Raw genomic sequence first — 23,133 nt, forward strand, 5'->3', positions numbered from 1 at the left:
GTATAATTAATTTTTAATGGACGGTATCCATCTCAATGATCCAATACATAATTAAAAAATTAGTAACTTTATAATATATTTTAAAAATACATTATTCATCTCTTATAGTTGTGTATCTAAAATATTATGAAAATTCTAATTTTATAATGATGCTCTACTATAAGTAGGGCTGTCAAAACGGCTCGTTGATCCCGAACAGCTCGTGTTCCGCTCGTTAAGAAGCTCGTGTTTGGCTCATTGGCTAAGTTGCTTTCAGTAGCACCTAAGTCGAACAAGAACAACACGAATCAATATTTATTCGTTCGTGTTCTGCTCTTGTTGGCTCGAAATACTACTAATCAATTATATATATATATATATATATATATATATATTTGATGAGTAATATTTTAATTAACTACTAGGCTACAAAGATTTATAATCATTTAAAAGTATTAATTAAGAAAAGAGAATAAGATTTATTAAATTAGATTCATATGATGTTTTAAATCTTGCCCCAATCCTTAACATCTTATGACTACGTGATTAACGACTCTTTGTTCGTGAACGGCTCGTGTTCGGCTCGCTAAGTAAACGAGTCAAACACGAACACACTTTTTGAGCTCGAAATATAAACTAGTCGAACACGAGCGACAGTGTTCGGCGCATTTACACCCCTAATAAGAACATCCTTTCTTTTTGTCAAGATGTCATTTACCTCTAATGTAAGAAACATCCATATATGTATTCTATATATCATAAAGAAAATATTTTATTATTGACTATGCACATATAATATGTTGTCCTAAACAAATAATGTAATATGTAAATGGATAATGTTTGATGAAGAAAACTCATTACATTTTTCATTCATCCTCCATACTACTTGCAATATTATAACTACAACCTTGAATATTGAGAATATCAACATTGTGATAGGAAACATGACAAATAATTATTTTCTTTATACATGATGCACTAATGTCTTCAAAATAAATTACATCAAAGAATTATTCCTTAAAAAATTCATTTTTATTACTAAATCTTAATGCAATTGTTATTGTCATTTTGATTCATCTCATGCTTGTTCCACTATAATACAATACTATGTATTTCAAATTTCAACTCGTATCAATATTAAATTTAGGGTGTGTTTAGGGCATGCTTGCTCCACTATAAGCTGCTTATCCTGAAACGCAGCCCGCAGCCCGCAGGCGGGCCGGGGGGTTCGACCCGCAGCCTGCGTTTAGTGTAAAAAACTCAAACGCAGTACTGAATAAGCCGGCGAAACGCGCGAAACAAACGGTACAGCGGTATTTTGAAAAACGCCGCCCACACTTATAAGCTGCCCCAAACGGGTCCTTCGTTTGAATGGAGATAAATTTGTGTAAATTTTAGGAGATACGTATAAAATATTTTGGGAAGTATTTTAAAACTCTTTTAAATTTAATAAGTTGATTACAATCTTTATTATATAATATTTTAAAATATAAATATTTATTAATTAAAAAATTTATTATTAAACAATTAAGTTTATGATGGAAAATTTAAAGTAATAAATTTTAATATAAATGTCATTTTTGCTCATTTTCTTTCATCTTAGGCTTCATCTACAACTACTACAATATTCTATATTTCAAATTTTAACTCAAATATATTTTAAATTTAGCTTCAAAATGGAGATTTTTTTTTTTTTAATTTTGGGAGTTATGTATAAAATATTTTAGGATAATTTTCATAACACTATTAAACTTAATCAAATTACAATTTTTGTAATAAATTATTTTTAAAAAATAGAAAAATATTTATTAAATTAAAAAATAATTTTATTAAATTATTATTATATAATATTTTGTATTTCAAATTTCAACTTGTATAAATTTTAAAATTAGCTGGAAAATATAGATTCAAATTTTAAAATTTTAGGAGATATTTATAAAATATTTTGGGAAGTATTTTATAACTCTATTAAATTTAATGATGATAAAATTATTTAAAATATTTATTTAATATTTAGAAAATTTAGAAAATTATTATTAAAACAAATGCATGAAATATTTTAATCAAAATAAAGATTACTCTTATTCATTTTCTTATTTCTTATTCAATTTTCTTATCATAAAGCAATTGTAAAATTCTCACATGAGGTTGTACCATATGTTGCACGGCACCTGGCCTTAGATACGGTCACGACACACAACTTAGAGGTGTTAGAAACGCTTGTTGTTAGTGAATAACTCGTGTTCAGCTCATTAAGCAATTCATGTTCTAATCGTTCGTTAAGTATGTGAAATCAGCACGAACAAATTTTTAAGCTTGAATTATAAACAAGCCGAACGTGATCAACCCTTCTTTCGATCATATTCAGAACGTTTGAGCATGAAATAAAGAGATTTTATATATCATTCACAAAATAATATATTATATATAATTATAGATAATATTAAATCACTATAACTCATGTGTTTGCGTGGTTAGATGTGTTCTATTGCAAAAGAATGGTGCATATGTTTGAAACTTACAACCTACAAATTCTAAATTTAATTTTATTGTTTAGCTTGTCAAATCGAGTTACTAACCAATTTCATCTGAACAATCAGTATCGAACCGAACATGAACAAACTTCTTACGAAATTCAAAGACGAGCTAACACAAACGAGCAAAACTAACTAAATAGAGTCGTAGCTAACTCAAGCTCAACTCGTCTACACCAAGTCTCCATATTCACTCGTGTTCTCTCTCCTAAAATATAATATCACATATAACTACTTATACAAAAGACATGATAATTCTCACATCATTTTCCTTAGCAACGTGTATAGCTAAAATAGTGCTACGGAATATTAATAATGATAGGAAACCTAATCATGCTTAGCACGTCAACAAATGATCTCCCACCAACACACAATATGACATATTCAATAATGAGCAATGTAAATCATTAAGGTATCATGTGATATATCGAATTATAGTGTGAAGAGTAAATCAAAGTGTTATGCTTAGATTTCAACATGGTAGAACATGTAGGGTAAACCATTTATCCACAACATTCATGAACATTTTAATGAAGATCTATCCTATTTTCATATTTAAGATTTAAATCTTACTATTTACGTTGCATAGTAACATAAATAACACCATCTTCGCTCTCTTTATTATAGTTCCGCTATTAAACGAGTCATCTTTCAATTGTTGTCGTTGGTATCAGGCTTCACAGAAGAGTTGTTTGTCCCACGGATTTTCATCCCTAGTGAGATTTAGTGGTGACTTTTACATATCTTTTTTGTTATTTACAGTTGAACAGTCTCATTGATGTTCTCCCGCAAGATCAAATCATGGCTTCTTTGTATGTTCTATAATATATGTAAGGTTTATGTTTAGGTGTATAAATAAGATAATATTGAGTATAATATATATGTAAGTTACTCAATTTCTTAGTCTTATTATGTTATCATATTCTTATGATCGATTGAATTTTACGAACATTATTTACATCAGCACACTTTTAATTTGATTCATCTGGCCAATTTAAGCCTATAATCGATCATTGACCAAGTAATGTTAATAAAGGCGAAAAGGCACTTTGGTCTTTTTTTTTTTTTTTTTTTTTTTGTCTTAAAAAATGAAACTAGAATATTACTCGAGGTTTAGTAGATTGATAGTTGATTTGCATGATAAATCCTTGTATGTGTTGATATATTCATTTATTAATAATTTTATTGATTTAATGTTTGTTTTTATAAATATATTTAAAAATTAATTTAAATATTTATTTAAAAATATAAGTATTAAATAAAATGAAAAGAAAAATTCATATGTGGGATTAATTATCACTATGTATCCTAATTATTCATATAACTCCTAAATAAAAGATAAAAATTACAAAAAAAAAGATAAATTTCATCACCCTACAAGCTAAAGAAATATATATATATATATATATATACATATATACATACACATACATACACATCTCTTTTGTGTATATCACATATTTTTTTGTTAGTTTTCTTCAAGATAAATCTCTCGAAGAACAAAAGGTTTCCAATGACTTCCATTCAATTATTATACATCAAAGAAAGATTTACATACATACCGCCCAATTCCCATCTATTTACATAAATAACCTTTAAACTTCAATTTTTACATACACGCCCCCTTACCTATGCATGGAAATGTGTATCTCAAATTCAAAAAATTAAAATTGAGTCATTTTTGACATGATATGAAAGATTTAGGTAGTATAAATATAAAATATAAAGTTTATTTCTTTCTTTTTTTTGCAACTTTAGGTGTCAGATACATAAATTTATAGGAATTGGAGGGTATATTTGTAAATGCTCCTACATCAAATTACAAAGTACATGTGGGTTCTCTGGCCCACCTCATGTCCTCTCTTCATGTCCTCTCCTTTCTTCTCCACCACACTCCTATCTCCCCCACCCTCTTATTCTTCTCCCCTCCTCCCTCCCCAACACTCATCAATTTCTCCTCTTCTTCTCCACCATCTTCTTTCACATACCTAGAGAGGGAGAGCCAGAGATAGAAAGAGAGAGAGAGAGAGAGAAGAGAGAGAGAGAGAGAGAGAGAGAGAGAGAGAGAGAGAGAGAGAGAGAGAGAGAGAGAGAGAGAGAGAGAGAGAGAGGGCTGAGTTATGATTTGAGCAAATATACATCCTTCCTCTCTCCTCTCCACACATCTGAACTCTCTCTCTCAAACTATCTCATAATTCTCTCATGGTTTCCATCATTTATGGAAGAAGATGCGCCATTTTCTCGCCAAACTTCACACTATGCTCTCATGGTAATCCACTAAAACACTCTTTTCTCTCTTAATCGAGGTCATATTATGTGTCGTCATCTGTATGTGCGGATTAAAGATGTACATCCCAAGAACCATCGAAGAATAGCCACATACACCCATCCGCACGTACAAATCATTCCCACGTATTCTTTTCTTCTCTTAACTCATTCCAACATTAAAATCAAAAGGATAAATTTATGGGTGTGTGTGCTACTTATCTCACACCAAAAATTTGATTTTTACAACCTAAACATTCTTTCCTATGTATTAAAAGGTGGATTACGCTATTTTCGCATTTCCATACATAAAAAAATGAATCTTTGAATGTAAAAATCAAATTTTGATAAGTAAATGCAAAAGATTTGGGTGCTATTATAAATTTCAATAGCAAAGCATTAATTACATATAAAGAAACTATTTTTTTCCAAAATTACATCATGAACCCTCCCGCAGGCTCAACGAAAAGCTCCCCCGCCGTACTGCAATCAACGCCGACGACATCTCACCGGCGTCGGAATGCTACGCCTGCACCCAACCCGCCGTACCGAGCTTCCACTCCACCACCTGCGATCGGGCCCATTCCCCCAATTGGGCCGCCAGCGCGGGCTCCTCCCTAATCCCAATCCAGCCCAACACCAACGACCCACGCCCGGAGCGACGCGCCGGCCGTAAGGGCCAATGGGTTCTGGACCCGCGCAGCCCGCGGGTCCAGCGGTGGAACCGCGGCCTGCTGTTGGCTCGAGCCGTGGCTCTGGCTCTCGACCCGCTGTTCTTCTACTCGCTCTCTGTCGGCGGAGGCGGCGCTCCCGCGCCGGCGCCCCGCCGCCGTGTGTTTATATGGATGGGGGGTTGGTGCTGGCGGCGACGGTGCTGAGAACTGCTGCTGACGTGGCTCATGTGGGCCACATGTGGCTGCAGATTCGGATAGCTTACGTGTCGCGAGAATCGCTTGTGATTGGCTGCGGAAAGCTGGTGTGGGATGGGAGAATGGTGGCGGAGCATTATTTGAGATCCGTTAAGGGTTTCTGGTTTGATCTATTCGTCATACTCCCTCTTCCTCAGGTACTGTTCTTACGTGAGATTTACATTCATACCCCTCAATTTTAATGTATTTGCATATCAACCATCTAAACTTCATATTTATTTGTGCTTTAAATCCATGCATGAAAAAAAAGTAGGATTTGTTGTGAAAAACGACGACAATAAAGCGAAAAATGAAACGAAAAAAATTGCACGAAGAAAAAAATACTAGAGTGACACACAGATTTACGTGATTCGATAAATTTAACTACGTTCACGGAGCTGCAGAGGATTTTACTACTTTGAGGAATTACACATTTGAGCCCCTCGACGTTTACAATAAAATTTTTATTTTCTTCTCTCATTTCCTCTCTCTCTCTCTCTCTCTTTTCATCTCTCTCTCTCTTAGAGGACTTGGCTTGGTCTTCGCTTGTCTTGTGACTTTGTTTGGCTTTGTTTGACCTTGCTTGACTTGTTTATGACAAATCATAAGAGGTTATTTATAGAAATTAGGAGTGCAGATGTGAGATTCATAATTATGAAGCTAATTAAATTGCGGTTGACTGGGTCTCCACATTACCCAACATGATTTACTTTTAAAAAATGATAATAATATAGGTGTTAAATATGTAAATATTGGGAAATTTACATACATGGCACACAATTCTAATGTATTTACATATCTCACACTTAAATTTTCATATTTACCTGCATCACACTTTTGTTTAAAAAGGTGATTTTCACTTTTAAAAAGTGTCAGTAATGAGATTTTTGATATGATATTAAAGATTTGAGCGCTATTTCTGTAAATATGAATGCTTACGTGTGAGATATGTAAATACATAAGAATTGCGTGCTATGTATGTAAATGTCTCAAATATGAAATTTTAGGGGTGAGATATGTAAATAAGTAATAGTTGTGCTATATAGGTAAATGCCCCTACATATTAATATATATATGTATGTCCTCTTATAAAAAAATTGTATATTTTGTTTTTCAAAAGTTAAAATAATAATAATTTTTATTTGTTAATATGAAAGATTTTTGGCAATATAAATATAAAAATTATAATTTAGAGGTTACATATTTACATAAATAAGAATTGGATATTTTTGCAATATATATTTAGGAAGAAATTTGGCCTGCAATTTATTGGATTGGTTTGTTAAGACTAACAAAATTAATTAATTAGCTAATTAAAATTATGTCAAAATATCTTGAAATAAATTCCATTATAGTAGACTTAAGAATCATTGGATTAATTCACAGCACTAATCTCAAATTAAACATCATTGTTAAGCTAAAAATAAATAATTAATTAATTGAAATTTATATTATTTATAAGGCTCTGAAATACATATGAATTAGGTGGTATTTATGTAAATCTTTTTATTTATAATTGGGAGGGTTGTTTTATCACAATTTTTTAATTTTTGCAATTCTACCACTTTTAGCTACAATTGTATGATGTCATTTTCTTTAAATATTAGAAGGACAAGAAGGTAATCTAAGCAAAATTATTATGACATTAGAATAGAATTATAAAGAAAATACAAAATATGTTCGTCAAATTTAAAGGGTTCGTGTTTAAATACACAACACATTGGTTGAAAATAAAATGCAGGATCCAAAGTTGTTGGATTGGAGTGCTCGTCTATAAACCTATGAATTTAGCTTGAAGATCATGAATCGTTCGAATATTAATGTGAATTTTGCATTGTATCGAAATAAACAAGTTGAGTTATGAGGTGAAACTTTGATTCGAATATTTTTCAAGGCAATTTCAAGTCATGCATCGATCGGCTCGAACTGACTCAAGATCAGCTTAAAAGTATTTTTTATTTATAAAAACTATATATATAATCTTAAATAAAATCAAATATAACGAGGCATGAACTGATTTCAAGCTGAAACAAAATCAAATGGCTCAATTTGAGCCCGTTCATTTCGATTTCAAGCCATATCAAGCTCAATTCAATTTCAAGCCAAGTTAGCTCGAAATCGAATATAATGAGCTACAAGCCGATTTCAGGCCGCACTCAATCCATTCAAGCTGAGACCAACTCAACTCGAAATTGAATCGTTAACAGCCCTACTCAGCATGCCCTAGAAATTTTTTTTTTAAAAAAAAAATCTTTCATTGTTGTTTGAGAAGTTTATCTAATTTGATTTACAAATTTCAGGTGGCATTTTGGATGGTGGTTCCAAAGCTGATAAAAGAGGAAGAGATGAAGCTGATAATGACAATGCTAATCCTCATGTTCTTGTTCCAATTCCTGCCTAAAGTTTATCACATCATATACATGATGAGGAGGATGCAGAAGGTCACTGGTCTCATTTTTGGTTCAATTTGGTGGGGCTTTGGACTCAATCTCATTGCTTATTTCATTGCTTCACATGTAAGCAATCCCCCCCCCTAACTCCCTCTTATAAAGCAAAAGATACAAAAAATAATTACATTTATTTCAATATAAATATAATTCATGTACATTTATATATTTGGGCATTTACATGAATACCGCACAATTGTTATGTATTGACATAACGAACACTCGAATCATTAACATCACATCAAAAAAGCAACTATTGCAGATTTTTTAAAAATGAAATACATGTTTTCATGTGCTTAAGTTTATTACACCAAAATGTTATAAATGCAACTATGAAAGATTGGTCGTTAGATATGTAAATAAATAAGAATTGTGTGATATGAATGCAAATACATATAAATACCCCAGTCTGTTAGTTGACATTCACGGTATAAGACCCCTCAGGTCGGAGGTTCGAATCCCCTCTGGCACAATTGGCCTTGAGAAGATGGTACTCGAATTATTAGACACATTAAGGGTGGCTGGAGGCTCGTATAATAGCCTCTTATCATTCCTTTTCTTGAATATATATATACATGAAAAGGTGTATTTCACTTTTAAGAGGTAATGGTGATATTTTTGTTGTGATGCTAAAGATTTAAGTAAAATTTACATACTCAGTACACAATTCTTATGTAATTACATATCTCATACCTACACTTTCATATGTACAAACATATCACATTGGCATTCTAAACCTATGCATGAAAATATGCATTTCACTTTCAAAAAATGACAGCGGTGCTATTTTTTATATGATATTAAAGATTTGAGTGTTGCGAGTGTAAATATGAAAGTTTAGGACGGAGATATGCAAATAAATTAGAATTGTGTGTTATGCATGTAAATGCCCCAATATTTAAATGTTTAACACAAAGGAAAACATTTTCACACAAAAAAGTTAAAGATGAGCTTTTACATAATTTACACAATTGTAACAATTTATAAAAAGAACTTCATCAGTAGTTCCAATATTGCTTTTATATCCATAACCAATCAAAAATATATCCAGGTAGCTGGAGGGTGTTGGTATGTACTTACAATTCAAAGAATTGCATCATGTCTGAAGCAGCAATGTGAGAAAAACAGATCCTGCAATCTCTTATCCTTCGCCTGCTCGAACGAAGTCTGCTTCAATCCACCCTTTGCCTCGGCTCGGAACAGACTTTCGTGCCGCACCTACAACACGAGTAAAACAGTTGGAGGAGTTCAAAATGATCCTGTATGTTTGAATGTTAAAGGTCCATTTCATTATGGAATCTACAACAGAGCTCTTCCTGTGGTTTCCAGCAATTCTCTAGCTGTTAAAATCCTTTACCCTATATTCTGGGGCCTTATGACTCTCAGGTATGTGTTTAAATGTGAAATGGCAAGGAATCAAGTTGTAAATAACACTGTATTTTATGTTTTTCTAGCGCTGATTTGGAGCTTATTTGGGATCATCTTTATTTTTTATTTTTATTTTCGTTTTTACTTTTATTTTAAAAATATGAGTTTTAGTGTATTTTTTAGATGTTTTTGTTTATTTATTTATCTTTCAGAAAGAAATTTAGTATGCTTTTAAAAACATTTGGATATTTAAAAATTATTTTCAGTTTTTTTAAAAATAATTAAATATGTTATAACATGCCAAACATGTTTTATTTCAAGTAGAACATGTTAGAGCGTGTGTTTAGCCAAAGCATTACAAGCAATTTTAAGGTTAGCGTTTAGGTGCCAGCCATGGGCGCTCAAGTACCCTGTAAGGGCGCGGCGGCTATAGTGGAGCCGGCGTTTAGGCACAGGCTTCGGGCGCATATGCGCCCGTTAAAGACCCGACGCTGCTCTTATTCCCGAGAGACCGGCTTCTAAGCGTCAGTCTATTGGCGCCTAGGCGACCATTTCTAGGAGCCGATAATGACAGCTTGGTGCTTAGGCTCCAAATCACCCGGCGCGGATTTAGTTTTTCAAGCCAATTTATTAGGCAGGTTTCTTAAAGCTTCTTGTTTCTTTCTTCTGAATTCTTTGCAAGCATACCGGTGAATTTAAGGAGTGAGGTGGATTTTAGTGATTCAACGTGATTTATGCTTTGGATTGGAGAGGGAAGATTGTTGGTGTAAGTCCTGTAAGTTTCTTCGTGTGAGTGTGGAGAAGAAATTTATATGAGTCATTTGTAAAACTTTATGAATTACATGGTGAAATTTGTGGTGGTGTGACTTTTACGTAAAATTCCTACATGCTTTTATGGTTGCTTTGATTAAGCTTTCTTAATTTTTTTTGTTCTGGCTTTCTTGAATCTTGTAATCCTATTCCACGTTGAAATTAAAATGTGACTCTTTATGAGTAGTTTCCTTAAACAATTGATATCAGAGCGGGGTTCGATTCAATTGAGAGCAATGACCGAAGAAACAAGTATCTAATTTCAAACAATAAGCTTCTGAGTTTGAAATCAGTTGATATGGATTTCTATGAAAATTGTATTTGTGGCAAACGGAAGAAGGTTTCTTTCTCCAAGAGAGGGTTAGTGGTGAAATCAAAGAAACTGGAGTTAGTGCATACTAATGCATGAGATCCTACTACAATTCAGTCCATTGAAGGTTCTCCATATTTTGTCACATTCATTGATGATCACACGTGAAATGTATGGGTTAATTTCTTAAGGTATAAATATGGTGTATTTGAAGTCTTTAAGAAATAGAAGATAATGATAGAACATGAGACGGGAATTGAAGTTGAAGTGTCTCAAATCATATAAAGGGGGTGAGAACCGTAATAAGAAGTTCGAGAATTTCAGTATTATAGAGGGGGGTGGGCATGAGTTCACTGTCACAAGGATACCGCAACAGAATGGTGTAGCTGAGCACATGAATAAAACAATCACGAAGCGTGCTAGGAACATGAGGCTGCATGCAAGCTTACCAAAACAATTTTGGGTTGAATTATTAAATACTCCAATTTATTTTATCAACCATAGTCCATCAATACCTTTGGAGAAAGGCTTACCGGAAGAAGCCTAGACTGACAAAAATTTATGTTTATCTCACTTACGAGTACTTAGGTGTTCTGCATATGTGTGTATTGATGCAGGGTCTAAAAGCAAACTTGACTCAAAATCTATTGAGTGCGCCTTCATTGGATATGACTTGGATGAGTTTGAGTAAAAGTTTTAGGATTATCAAAATCAGAAGTTCATCGAAAATGAGATGTCAATTTGAATGAAATGGAGATGTACAAGAACAGGGTCAAAACTCAAGATATTTTGTCAGCTACTTATGAAGAAATCAGATATGTCAAGACAGATGATACTGGTGATCAGGAAGATGGAGAAAGAACAAGTGCTCAATCACGAGTACTGAAAATTTCTCAGTCGCCTGCTACAAAAGTTAGAAGATCCAGCAGAGTAAAACAGCTCATACAAAGGTATTCTCCTTTTCTACACTATTTGTTGCCAACTGATAGTGGTGAACCAGAGCGCTTTGAGGATGCCACTCAAGTTGAAGATTAAAGTGAGTGGGAGCTCGCCATGGATGAAGAAATGCAATTTTTTGAGTCAAATTTGACGGAACAACCAAATGTCAAAAGAACACTGCACATTAAGTGAGTCTACATGCTGAAAAATGAGTCAAATGGTAGTAAACGCTACAAAGCAAAACTTGTTGTGAAAGGTTTCCAGCTGAAAGAATAAGTGGATTACACAGAAATCTTCTCCCAAATGGTGAAGATGATGACTATCAGAGTTGTGTTGAGTTTGTTCGCAGAGGAAGATCTACATCTGGAGCATATGGATGTAAAATTATTTTTCTTACATAGAGATCTGGAGGAGGAACTGTACATGGTGCAATCACAAGGTTACAAGATTCCAGGAAAAGAATGTTTGGTCTGCAGATTAAAGAAGAGCCTCTATGGCTTGAAACAAACCTCGAGATACTAGTACAGGAGGTTTGACAGGTTCATGTAAAGCAATGGGCATATGAAGTGTCAAGCAGAACACTTTTGCTTCATCAAACACTTCTAGCTGTTATATTTTACTTCTTTTGTATGTGAATGACATGTTGATTGCAAGGGCATATATAAAAAAATTAGGGACTTGAAGGATCAGTTATCAAGTGAGTTCGGGATAAAGAATTTAAGTAAAACTAGGAAGATCCTCGGGATGAGAGTCAGCAGGGATAGGAATGCAGGAACACTGAAGTTATCTCAGACTGAGTATGCCAAGAAGATCCTACAGAGGTTCAACATGAGTGAGGTGAAACCAGGTAGCACTCCCTTAGGTAGTCAATTCAAACTATCTAAGGAACTATCGTCAAACTCTGAAGCAAAGCAAACACAGATGAAAAGAACTTTGTATGCCTCAACAGTTGGAAGTTTGATGTATGTGACGATTTGTACCAGTACAGATATTGCATATGCAGTGGGAGTAGTCACCAGGTATATGAGCAATCCAGGCAGGCATTATTGGGAGGCTGTAAAATGAATTTTCAGGTATTTTGAGACGAACAATCAACAGGGCACTTTGTTATGGAAATGCAGAAATCGGTCTACAGGGATTCATAGATTCAGATCTGACAGGAGATGTGGACAATGGGAGAAGTAAAATGGGGTGTATCTTCACATTGGGGAACATGACGGTGAGTTGGGTTTCCAAGTTACAGAAGATCGTTGCACTTTCAACTACGGAGGCCAAATATATTGCTATCACTGAGGCTAACGATGAGATGAATTGGCTACAGAACTTCATGTCAGAATTGGGCAAGGAGCAGGGGATTGAAAAGTTTTACAATGACAGTATGAATGTGATTCATCTTGCTAAAAACGTTGTTTTAATTCCATAGCAAAACACATCCAACTGAGGTATGATTTCATTCGATCTCTTCTAGAAAATGGGAAGTTATTTCTAAAAAAGATACATACAACTAAAAATCCTGCGAATATGTTGATGAAGTTAGTGACTGTTGAGGAACTGAAGTTGTGCTTGACTTCAGTTGGGTTTCATGAGGTTGAGACCGAGGGTGAGCCACACCACGGTACGTGACCACAGTATGTGTCTATGAAGGCGATTCAGATGGAGATACAACTATAGAGAACTGGTGCTCGGTGGTTTGTCTCCAAGTGAGAGATTTTTTATAGTGTGTATAGAGTCAAAGCATTCCAAGCAATTTTAAGAGGCGCTCAACCGACCCATAAGGATGCGGTTACAGTGGCGCTTTGGTGTCGGCTTTGGGCACATATGCGCCTGCTAAGGAGCAGACGCTGCTCGTATTCCCAAGAGGTCGGCGCCTATTGGCGCCTTGGCCCCCATTTCTGGGCACCGATACCGAGAACTTGGAGCTTAGGCGCCATGTTTGGGCGCCTAACCGCCCGGTGCAATTAATACATGAAAAGATTGGTTTTTCAAGCAATTTGTTTCAGCATATTTCTTAAGGTTTGTTGTTTCTTTCTTTTGAATTATTTGATAAGCATTCCGGTGAAGATGAGGAGTGTCAAAGAAGTGGATTTTTGTGATTCAGTGTGATTTTTGTGTCATATTGGAGAGGGAAAATTGTTGGTGCAAGTTCTGTAAGTTTCTTCGTGTGAGTGTGGAGAGAAAACTTGTGTGAGTTCTTTGTAAAACTTTCTAAATTACATAGAGAAACTTGTGGTAGTGTGGCTCCGTGGTTTTTCATATTTTTTAAATTTCCAGTATGTTTTTCTAGTTGTTTTGATTGCGCTTTCTTAAATTTTTTATTCTGGTTTTCTTGAATCTTGTTGTCCTATTCCACGGTGAAATTAGAAGGTGAACTTTTCGGAGTACTTCCTTAACAAAATAAAAGAAAAATTAAAAAAAAAAAACTTAAAAATGACTCCAAATAGCCCCATAATTACTTGCAAAATAACAATGTTCTATTTCAAATAAAAGAATAAACATAAGAAAATATAAATAAAAAATAAAGTATCAAAATTAAAAGTGATTCCAAATGGCCTCTTAGTTACTTGGTAAATGAAAAAAAAAAACATTTAGAAAATGATGATTTTGTTTTCACTTGTTCCAATTGTGAAAATCAAGTAATTAGTTTCGACGAGCGAGTTTTGAGACGGTTTGTAGAGTTTGAAATCAATGTTAATGTATGAAAATCTGAACAAATGATAAATTTCATTGTTTTGCAAAGAATGACTTCTAACTCCATGCAAAGAAATAAACCATTAAGATATATGTTAGAGGAGAGATTGCCTAAATAGAAAGTCAATAAGAGTTGAAATTTTAATATACTAACAGTGAACCTTATTCATTGTTTTTGAAATTTTAGTATGCTAATGGTGAACCTTATTCATTGTTTTAAATTTTTTCACTAATGAATGTCCAACCCTGGTCTATGGAGTTTTAACTTTCCAATAAGCAAAAAAATGTTAGCAAAGCCCCCCTTTTTCTTGATAGCTATTCATATGATCAAGTTCAAAAGCGGGCAACTCCTATGAACAATTTAGTTATTTAAATGTATAAGTAACTCTTAAGGGTACCTTGTTTTGACACAAGTATTTGAAAATGATTGGATCTTAAATCTAAAAGTTTGTCACATTAAAGCGAGTTTTAGTGATATTTATTTTGCCTGGACATAATTCCTGTTTGAACTTTCATTTGTAGTTGTCCAATTATTTTGTCATTATTACAAATCAAATAATGCTCAAACCCAACATTTTTTTTACTTTATATTATTAATTTAAGCAAAAAAAAAACAGAGATGAAGGTGGCTTTAATGCCCTTACAAGTGAAACTAACTTCAAACTTTCATGATGTTAAGTTTAACACTTAGGAACTCACTTTATCCATCTAATGAGTGATATTTAAAGATGCTGAAAGTTTTCATTTTGGGGACAAAGCACTTTCATATGAGCAGAAAATTAGGTGCATTTAGATACATAGCACACAATTCTTATGTATTTAAATATGTCACACCTAAACTTTCATATTGACACACATAGCATTCAAATCTTTAATATCACATAAAAAAAGCATTATTACAAATTTTTAAAAGTGAAATATACCTTTTCATGAATAGGTTTAAAGCATCTAAGCGTTAAATATATAAATATGAAAGTTTAGGTGTGAGATATGTAAACACTGAGTATGCGAGTATGTAAAATTCCCCCCCCCCCCCCCTCAAAAAAAAAAAGTTTTAAACATTATATTAGTGAAAGGTACCTTTTTGTTCAAGTTTTTGGGTTGATGACATCGACAAACTCCAATCCCCCATATTTGACACTTCTAACAAAAACCGTTATCATGCAGTACATTCGGCAACAATCTGGAGCCAACAAGTCACTGGCTGGAAGTCATATTCAGCATAAGTATAGTCCTGAGTGGTTTGATGCTCTTCACCCTGTTGATTGGAAACATTCAGGTATTAATGTGGGAATCAAATCTCTATCAAGAATACCAAAAAAAAGAAGAAATTTGCATACCTAGCACACAATTCTCACACCTAAAGTTTCACATTTACATACACAGCACTTTTTAGCTTTAAATTATGTATAAAAACGTGTCAATTTTTAGATGATGTTAAAGGCTTGAGTGCTACGTGTGTAAATATGTAAGTTTAGGTGTGAGATAGGTAAATAAGAATTGTGTGCTATGTATGTAAATGCCCAAACAAATCAATAAATTCAAGCAAGTATATGTGTAGGTATTTTTGCATTCGGTCATGGCGAGGAAGAGAGAGATGCAGCTGAGGTGCAGAGATTTGGAGTGGTGGATGAGGAGAAGACAGCTTCCGTCGCAGCTGAGACAGAGAGTTAGACGGTATGAATGGCAGAGATGGGCATCAACAAGAGGGGAGGATGAGATGGAGATGATTCAAGACTTGCCAGAAGGGCTGAGGAGAGACATCAAGCGTTGGATATGCCTTGATCTCATCAAACAGGTGCATTGCATTCTTGCTTCAGGTTTATAATGCTCTAATGTTTCGATCATAATTTTATATAAATTATTTTATTAGCTGTAGTTTTTATTATATTCTATAAAAACCTGTTTTTTATTTATAAAAAATTGTATCAGAAAATTCTGATTCATATACACATCAAATGATTCATTAAACAAGACCTGTCAGCGCTAAACACACCCTTAAATGCGCAATAAGAAAATAGGAAGACATTGGGTAAGAATACAAAATAAAATGCTAATAGAAGGCTTATTTGAACTTAAGGAAAAACAGAATACAAATGCTAAAAAAATGAGAAAACTGTTAAAATGGTCACGTGATTCTTCGTCGTGAGTCGTTTTAGTTTCTGAGAATATAAAAGTGTTAAATTAGACCCCCAATTCTTTTAAGGAGGGCTAAAATAGTCCTCCTTAAGAACTAATTTGACACTTTTAAAGACTCTGAGAATAAAATGGCCTCATGTAAATAGTTAGGAGATTATTTTAGCACTTTACTCCTAAGAAAATAGAATATAGAATTCAATTTATTGAAGACATCACTTGATCAACCATTAAAGAACTCATCCAATGTGCATTTGTATCAAGAAATCCTGATATAATTTATTCTGTATATTCTTGAGAAGTTTGTGGAATTGTTTGGAGGAAATTGTCCAACATGTTTTTCATTAAAACGTTATCCGCCAGCTCACTGGTAGCCCATCCTGTTACAAAATACATAAAACCAAACAAAATATGAGCTTCAAGCAGAGATAAAAATTTTAAGAAAAGAGGATGCCAATTTTTGCAGCTGAAAGATCTAACAGCATCAACCTAAATATTTACAGAATAAAATGACTTAAAAAATTTTAAGATACCATAGCCATATCAGTTAGGAACTACAATAAATCATCTACTCATCAAAATATTGAGTGGAGAAAGGCTGCAGATTTGGAAGAGCTATTAGGATTACATTGAACAATATATATCATCACAAACAAATGAAAACGTAATTTATAAGTTTGTGTAAGCTAAATCCATGAAAAAATTGAGAGTTTAATCCACTGTGAGGCAAAAATAAGTGGAGAAATCAACCAGGAGAAAAGTGTCAAAGTAGTCCCCTTAATCGAGGGGGGGGGGGGGGGGGGGGGGGGGCGCATTTAGTCCCAACGTCTATAAAAGTGACATTTTGATCCCCAAACTCTTTTAATATGAGCTGAAAATAGTCCCTAAGGGGGATTATTTCAACCCCAATATCAAGGGCCTGGAGACTAATTTGACACTTCTATAGATTTTGACTAAAATGGCCTCATGTCAACAATAAGAGGACGGACTATTTTGACACTCTCCTCGATCAATGAGATACAAGATAATTGTCGAAACAAGGAAAAATAGATGGAGTAGGAGGTGGGCTTCTAGGTGACTTCCCATAACACTAAAAAACTTTTAGCGCCTGAAATCTGTCTTGTTCACTCATTTCTTAGCACCGAAACAAAAATACACACACACACAAGCATAAGAGAAGGGAGAAGAAAAGAGGATAGATTATCACAAGATTTCAATCTTGTTTCCTTCTCAGATTTTCCCTTTGTTTCACGTTAGTACATGCAGCCTTATATAGGGAATCAAGCTTGGGGGTTACAACAAAAACTCTTCGAACATTTCAAGTAATTCCTCTCATATGTAATACAAACTAAAATGAGAAAAATTCAAGTTAATTTAACAAGCTCAAAAATTACTTGAAATCCTATTTTTAACATCAATAACCTTCATTTGGGTTTAAGCATGCATTATTAATAATAGCTCCCTCAAACTAAAGCACTATAATTCCTCACAGGATTTTAAACTAACAGAAAACTCTATCAGTCAAGCCTTTAAAGATGTATCTGCAACTTGCTAATCATATTCAATTTGTTCATCAGGTTCCGATATTTCATAATCTGGATGACCTTATCCTCGACAACATATGCGACAGAGTCCAACCACTGGTTTTCTCCAAAAATGAAAAGGTAAAATAAGGGCTTTGTTCGATAATTGTGCTGATTCATTGCTTTTGTTGTGTTGTACAAAATAAAATCATCATATCCTTACGAAGAAATTCTAGCTTTTCCATAAATTAGTATAAATATTCATAATAACACAGAAAAAGCCTAAATTTTTATCTAATCCCACTTTAAAACTGGCCTTAAACCAGGTGATTAGAGAAGGAGACCCAGTACAGCGCATGGTATTCATAGTTAAAGGGACCTTGCAGAGTAGCCAGCAACTCAGTAGAGGAATGGTAGCCACTTGCACTCTAGGCCCCGGTGGCTTATTCGGTGATGAGCTCCTCTCATGGTGTCTTCGTCGTCCATTTATCGAACGCCGGCCTGCTTCTTCGGCAACCATTACTTGCGTTGAGCCTACAGAAGCCTTTAGTCTCAACGCGCCTCATCTCAGATACATAACCGAGCACTTCAGGTATAAATTTGCGAATGAGAAGCTTAAGAGAGCAGCAAGGTTTTACTCTGCAAATTGGCGAACTTGGGCGGCTGTGAACATACAGCTTGCATGGCGTCGACACAGAGCAAGGAGAGGGGGCATCAGTGCTGCAGTTCAGACATCAGAAAATGGCGGCGATGAGCGCAGGCTTCGACGTTATGCAGCCATGTTCATGTCACTGAGACCTCATGACCATCTTGAATGAAACAAGAAGCAGGTCCTCTGTTTATAAGGCGGGCTTATTCCTCCCGAACAATGGCTTCTTCCTCTTCATGTTCTTCTGTTATGGAGTTCTCCAGTAGCTGACCTTTGAATTCTCTAATGGCTTCCATGAGCTTTCTCATGTAGACTGCTTGGGTGTGATTCCCCTGTTAAGTTTATCAGGCATAGCTGCTTCTGTATGATTACTTCAACATCAAATAAAATTGTTGTTTGATGTTTTCTGTTTTTTTTTCGAAAAAGATTTCCTAATGGAGTGTGAAACTTAGGGTTTTAGAGGTGTTTATCTTCTTATGGAAGCATATGTTTGCTTATACACTCAAATCTTTAATTCCACATAAAAATAGCATTTTTATCACTTTTTAAAATTGAAATACATCTTTTCAAGCATAGATTTAAAGCACAAAAATGCTATCACCGCTATGTATGTACATATGAAAGTTTAAATGTGAGATATGTAAATACATAAGAATTGTGTACTACCTACGATTTCAGTGTAAATTATTTCCCTTTTATTTTTATTTAGTTGAAGATTTGATTTTTCTCCTTTTGGTGAATTAGTTTTGATGTTAGTAAAATTCAATACAATTTTTGTTTTCCAAATTTAATCAAACTTACACTGTCATTGTCGGGTCTTAAGTATTGAATATGAAAAGTGGAGGGTTGCGTAAGATATTCAAAAGCCAACGTAGAATTTATCAGAAAATTATGACATGAATCCTTTTGATCATTGTGTAAATGTTAGGGCATCCTTTGGAAGCGACACGTTGTATAGCTTGAATACAGTGAAAAAGTGTGCAAATGTTGCTACACCGGTGCCCAAGTGTAGTGTCAAATAAGCAAGGGTTATCACATTACAGACGAATGTCAGTAAAGAAGTTGGCTCACGAAACTAATAATAGAATAGAATCTTGGAATATAGGTACTCTCACAGGTAATTTAATGAAATTAGTTGATATTATTATTCATCAAAAGATAAATATCTTATGTATTCAAGAAACTAAATGGTTTAGAGAAAATGCTAAGGAGATTGATAACTTAGGGTTTAAACTTTAGTATTTAAGTAAGAGTAGCACTAGAAATGGTATACGTAATACGTGTAATTATAGATAAGAGTTTGAAAGATAATATTGTAAAAGTTAATGGAATTGGAGATAGAATTATAACTCTTAAGATTTTTGTTGATGCTAAGATTTTAATATTATAAGTGTTTATGCTCCTCAAGTAGGTTCAAATATACGTTCTAAAGATAAATTATGGACTTAAAAAAAAAATTTATTGGATGAGATTTAAATGGAAAATTCGGTAGAATGGTAGAAGATTTTAGAAATATTCGTGGTGGCTATGGTTTTGGAGTGATTAATGAAGAAGGTAGAATCATATTAGATTTTGATTTAGCATATGATTTTGTTATTGTTAATATTTTATTCAAAAAAAAATGGGCATATTATTACTTGTAAGAATGGATCTAATAAAACACAAATTGATTGTTTTCTTATGAAAAAAAAATCATCATCAAGAATGTAAAGATTGTAAGGTCATTCTAAGTGGGGATTTAAGATTGAAAATTTAAATACTCAACATCGATTATTAATTTTAGATTTTAAGATGAAGAATTGTAAAATAAATAATACTATGAATCATTATCGTAGAAGTAAATGGGGGCACCTAAAAGATACAGATAAAATTATTTTTATAAGTAAACTTCAAGATTTCAAGATTTGGGATGTTCGTGAAGAAAAAATTTTATGTGAGATAAAGTAATAAGCACTATTAAACAAATGACAAAAGATGTACTTGAGAATCAAAAGAAAAATTTCATATAAATAAAAATAATTTGTGGTGAAATAATAATATGCAAAAAATGATAAAATATAAGAAGTTATGTTATAAAAATAGGTCTAAATATAAAAGCTTAGAGAACTGAGAAAAATATAAAATGACTTGTAGGGTGTCTAAAAGAACAATCTGTGACGCTAAAAATTTTACTTTTTGTGATCTTTATAATATATTGGATACTAAAGAGACTGAAAATTATATGTATAAACTAGTCAAATAAAGAAAAAAGAAAAGTAAATATTTAACTTAAGTAAAGTGTATTAAAGATGAAAATCAAAAAATATTTTTCTTAGAAAAAGATATTCAACATAGGTGAGTGAGTTAGTTTGATAAACTTTTTAATTAAATTTCTGAAAATATGATCGATCTTAATGACCTTAATATCGTTAACAATAATAAAATATTTTATTTTTAACGTTGCATTAGTAAAAAAGAAGTTGATGAGGCTTTAAAGAATACCAAGGGTGGAAAGTCTATAGAACCTGATGATATCCCAATTGAAGTGAAGAAATAAATAGGAAATTTGAGAGTTTATTGGCTTACTAAAATCTTAATATTATTTTAAAAACTAAAAAGATGCCCAAGGAGTGGAGGAAGAGTATTTTGAAAGAGTATTTTGATCCCATTGCCCAAGGAGTGGAGGAAGAGTATTGAATAAAGAGATGCACAAATAAAGAGATGCACAAGAGTGTGCAAATTATAGGGAAATTAAGTTGATGTGTCATACTTTAATATTATGGGAGAGGGTAATTGAACATAGGTTAAGATGTATTACAAAGATTTCTCAAAGTCAGTTGAGGTTTATGTCGGGCAGATATACTGTAGAATCTATACATTTATTGAGAGGTTTGATAGAGAAATTCAGAGAGAATAAGGAGGATCAACATATGAGTTTTATTAATTTAGAAAAATTTATAATAAGGTTCCAAGATATATCCTTTGGAGAGTTCTAGAGAAGAAAGGTGTTGATATGACTTATATTCAAGTCATTAAAGATATGTATAGATATGTATACTATTCAAGTCATTAAAGATATGTATACTATAGTTGTTACTTGTGTTTGAACAAATAATTTCCTATTTCAATAATTTCCTATTTCAGTTGGATTACATCAGGTATCGGCTTTAAGCCCATATGTTTTAGTTATGAATGCTCTAACTGGATATTTACAGAAGAATGTACCTTGGTGTATGCTTTTCGCTGATGTTATCATTCTCGTGGATAAGACTATAAAGAAAGCTCAGAAAAAACTTGAATCATAGAGGTTTACATTGGATTCTAAAGACCCTCATTTGAGTAGATCTAAAACTAAATGAATGGAATGTAATTTTAGTAGTAGTAGCTCTAGTAAAAAAGTTGTAAATATAGGTGATCAAATTATTAAAAGGTGTGAATGTTTTAGATATCTCAGGTTTATTGTTCAAAGTGATGGTGATATAGATGGGGATGCTATTAGTAGAATTCACGTTGGTTGGTTGTAGTGGAGGAATGCTTTGGGTCTATTGTGTGATAGAAAAGTATCGCTTAGACTGAAAGGAAAATTTTAAATTTTATAAGATGGTGGTAAGATGGTGGTAAGATCTGCAATGCTCAATGGCGTTGAATGTTGGTCTTTAAAAGAGAAGCATAGAACTAAGTTAAGTGTTTTCGGGATGAGAATTCTTAGGTGGATGAGTGGCTTTACACTTAAATACAAATTGCGAAAGGAATATATCTATGATAGGATTGGTGTAGCTCCGGTGGTCTACAAAATTAGAGAGTCATCTTAGATGGTTTGGTCAGATTAAACGTCAAACGTCTGATTATCCGATTAGGAGAGTACATGTTTTAGATTCGACATATGTTAAGAAAGTTAGAGGTAGACCTAGAAAGACTTGGGCATCCATATTGTATAAAAAATGATCTTAATTTATTAGAATTAAATGAAAATATGATACTCAATAGGACGCAATGGAGAAAAATGATTCATGTAGCTGACCCCACTTAGTGGGATAAAGGTTTGGTGTCGTTGTTGTTACTTTCAGAGCTAGTCATCTTCAACACTAAGCATACTATATAAAATCACAGCAAGCACAACAAATAAAACCACAAAAATTTAATACCCAATTCCAGAAGAAAAAATAGCAGATAAATTATTTTAATCCAATAACTTCGGCAGCTTTTGATATTGGCTCCAATCCTGAAACTTAAATATAGATACCTCATTTCAAAACTAAAACTCACCAAAAATTGATGTTTCCCCTCTGATTCTTAAGTGAATTATAGTCAGATTTAAGCAAAGACTGAGAAAAGAAAATAGGGTTTTAAGCCGAATAGATAAAAGGGATTCAGTTTACCATGAAGGATCGGAGCCTGATATATCGGGGATTAACAGACATTACGCTGAAATAATTTAAACGGTTTGAAAACTAAACTCTTATCTCCTGATCTAAACTATCGACACTTGATCGAACATCTTATTGGAGGAACAACAGGGGTGAAAATCGAGGTCGATAGTGAGGGAAAAGGTCGACCGTACTTACCTTCTGCGTGGTTTCTTAAGGCCTGGAAGAGCG

At 33.4% G+C, this 23,133-nt stretch overlaps 1 protein-coding gene across 1 annotated transcript; it reads left to right on the top strand.

The window, feature by feature from the left end:
- The first annotated feature begins 4,421 nt into the window (after positions 1-4,421).
- LOC110031263 (cyclic nucleotide-gated ion channel 2-like) lies at positions 4,422-19,041 on the top strand. The gene is given in 9 exon segments (XM_020734379.1): positions 4,422-4,782; positions 5,236-5,593; positions 5,596-5,844; positions 7,987-8,202; positions 9,185-9,519; positions 15,416-15,527; positions 15,810-16,046; positions 17,962-18,048; positions 18,234-19,041. Coding segments are annotated over 9 exon segments (2,127 nt in total). The 5' UTR covers positions 4,422-4,741; the 3' UTR covers positions 18,726-19,041.
- The last annotated feature ends 4,092 nt before the right edge of the window (positions 19,042-23,133 follow it).

The sequence above is a fragment of the Phalaenopsis equestris genome, unplaced genomic scaffold, assembly GCF_001263595.1.
Source record: "Phalaenopsis equestris unplaced genomic scaffold, ASM126359v1 Scaffold000800, whole genome shotgun sequence".
In the NCBI taxonomy this organism is placed as follows: Eukaryota; Viridiplantae; Streptophyta; class Magnoliopsida; order Asparagales; family Orchidaceae; genus Phalaenopsis; species Phalaenopsis equestris.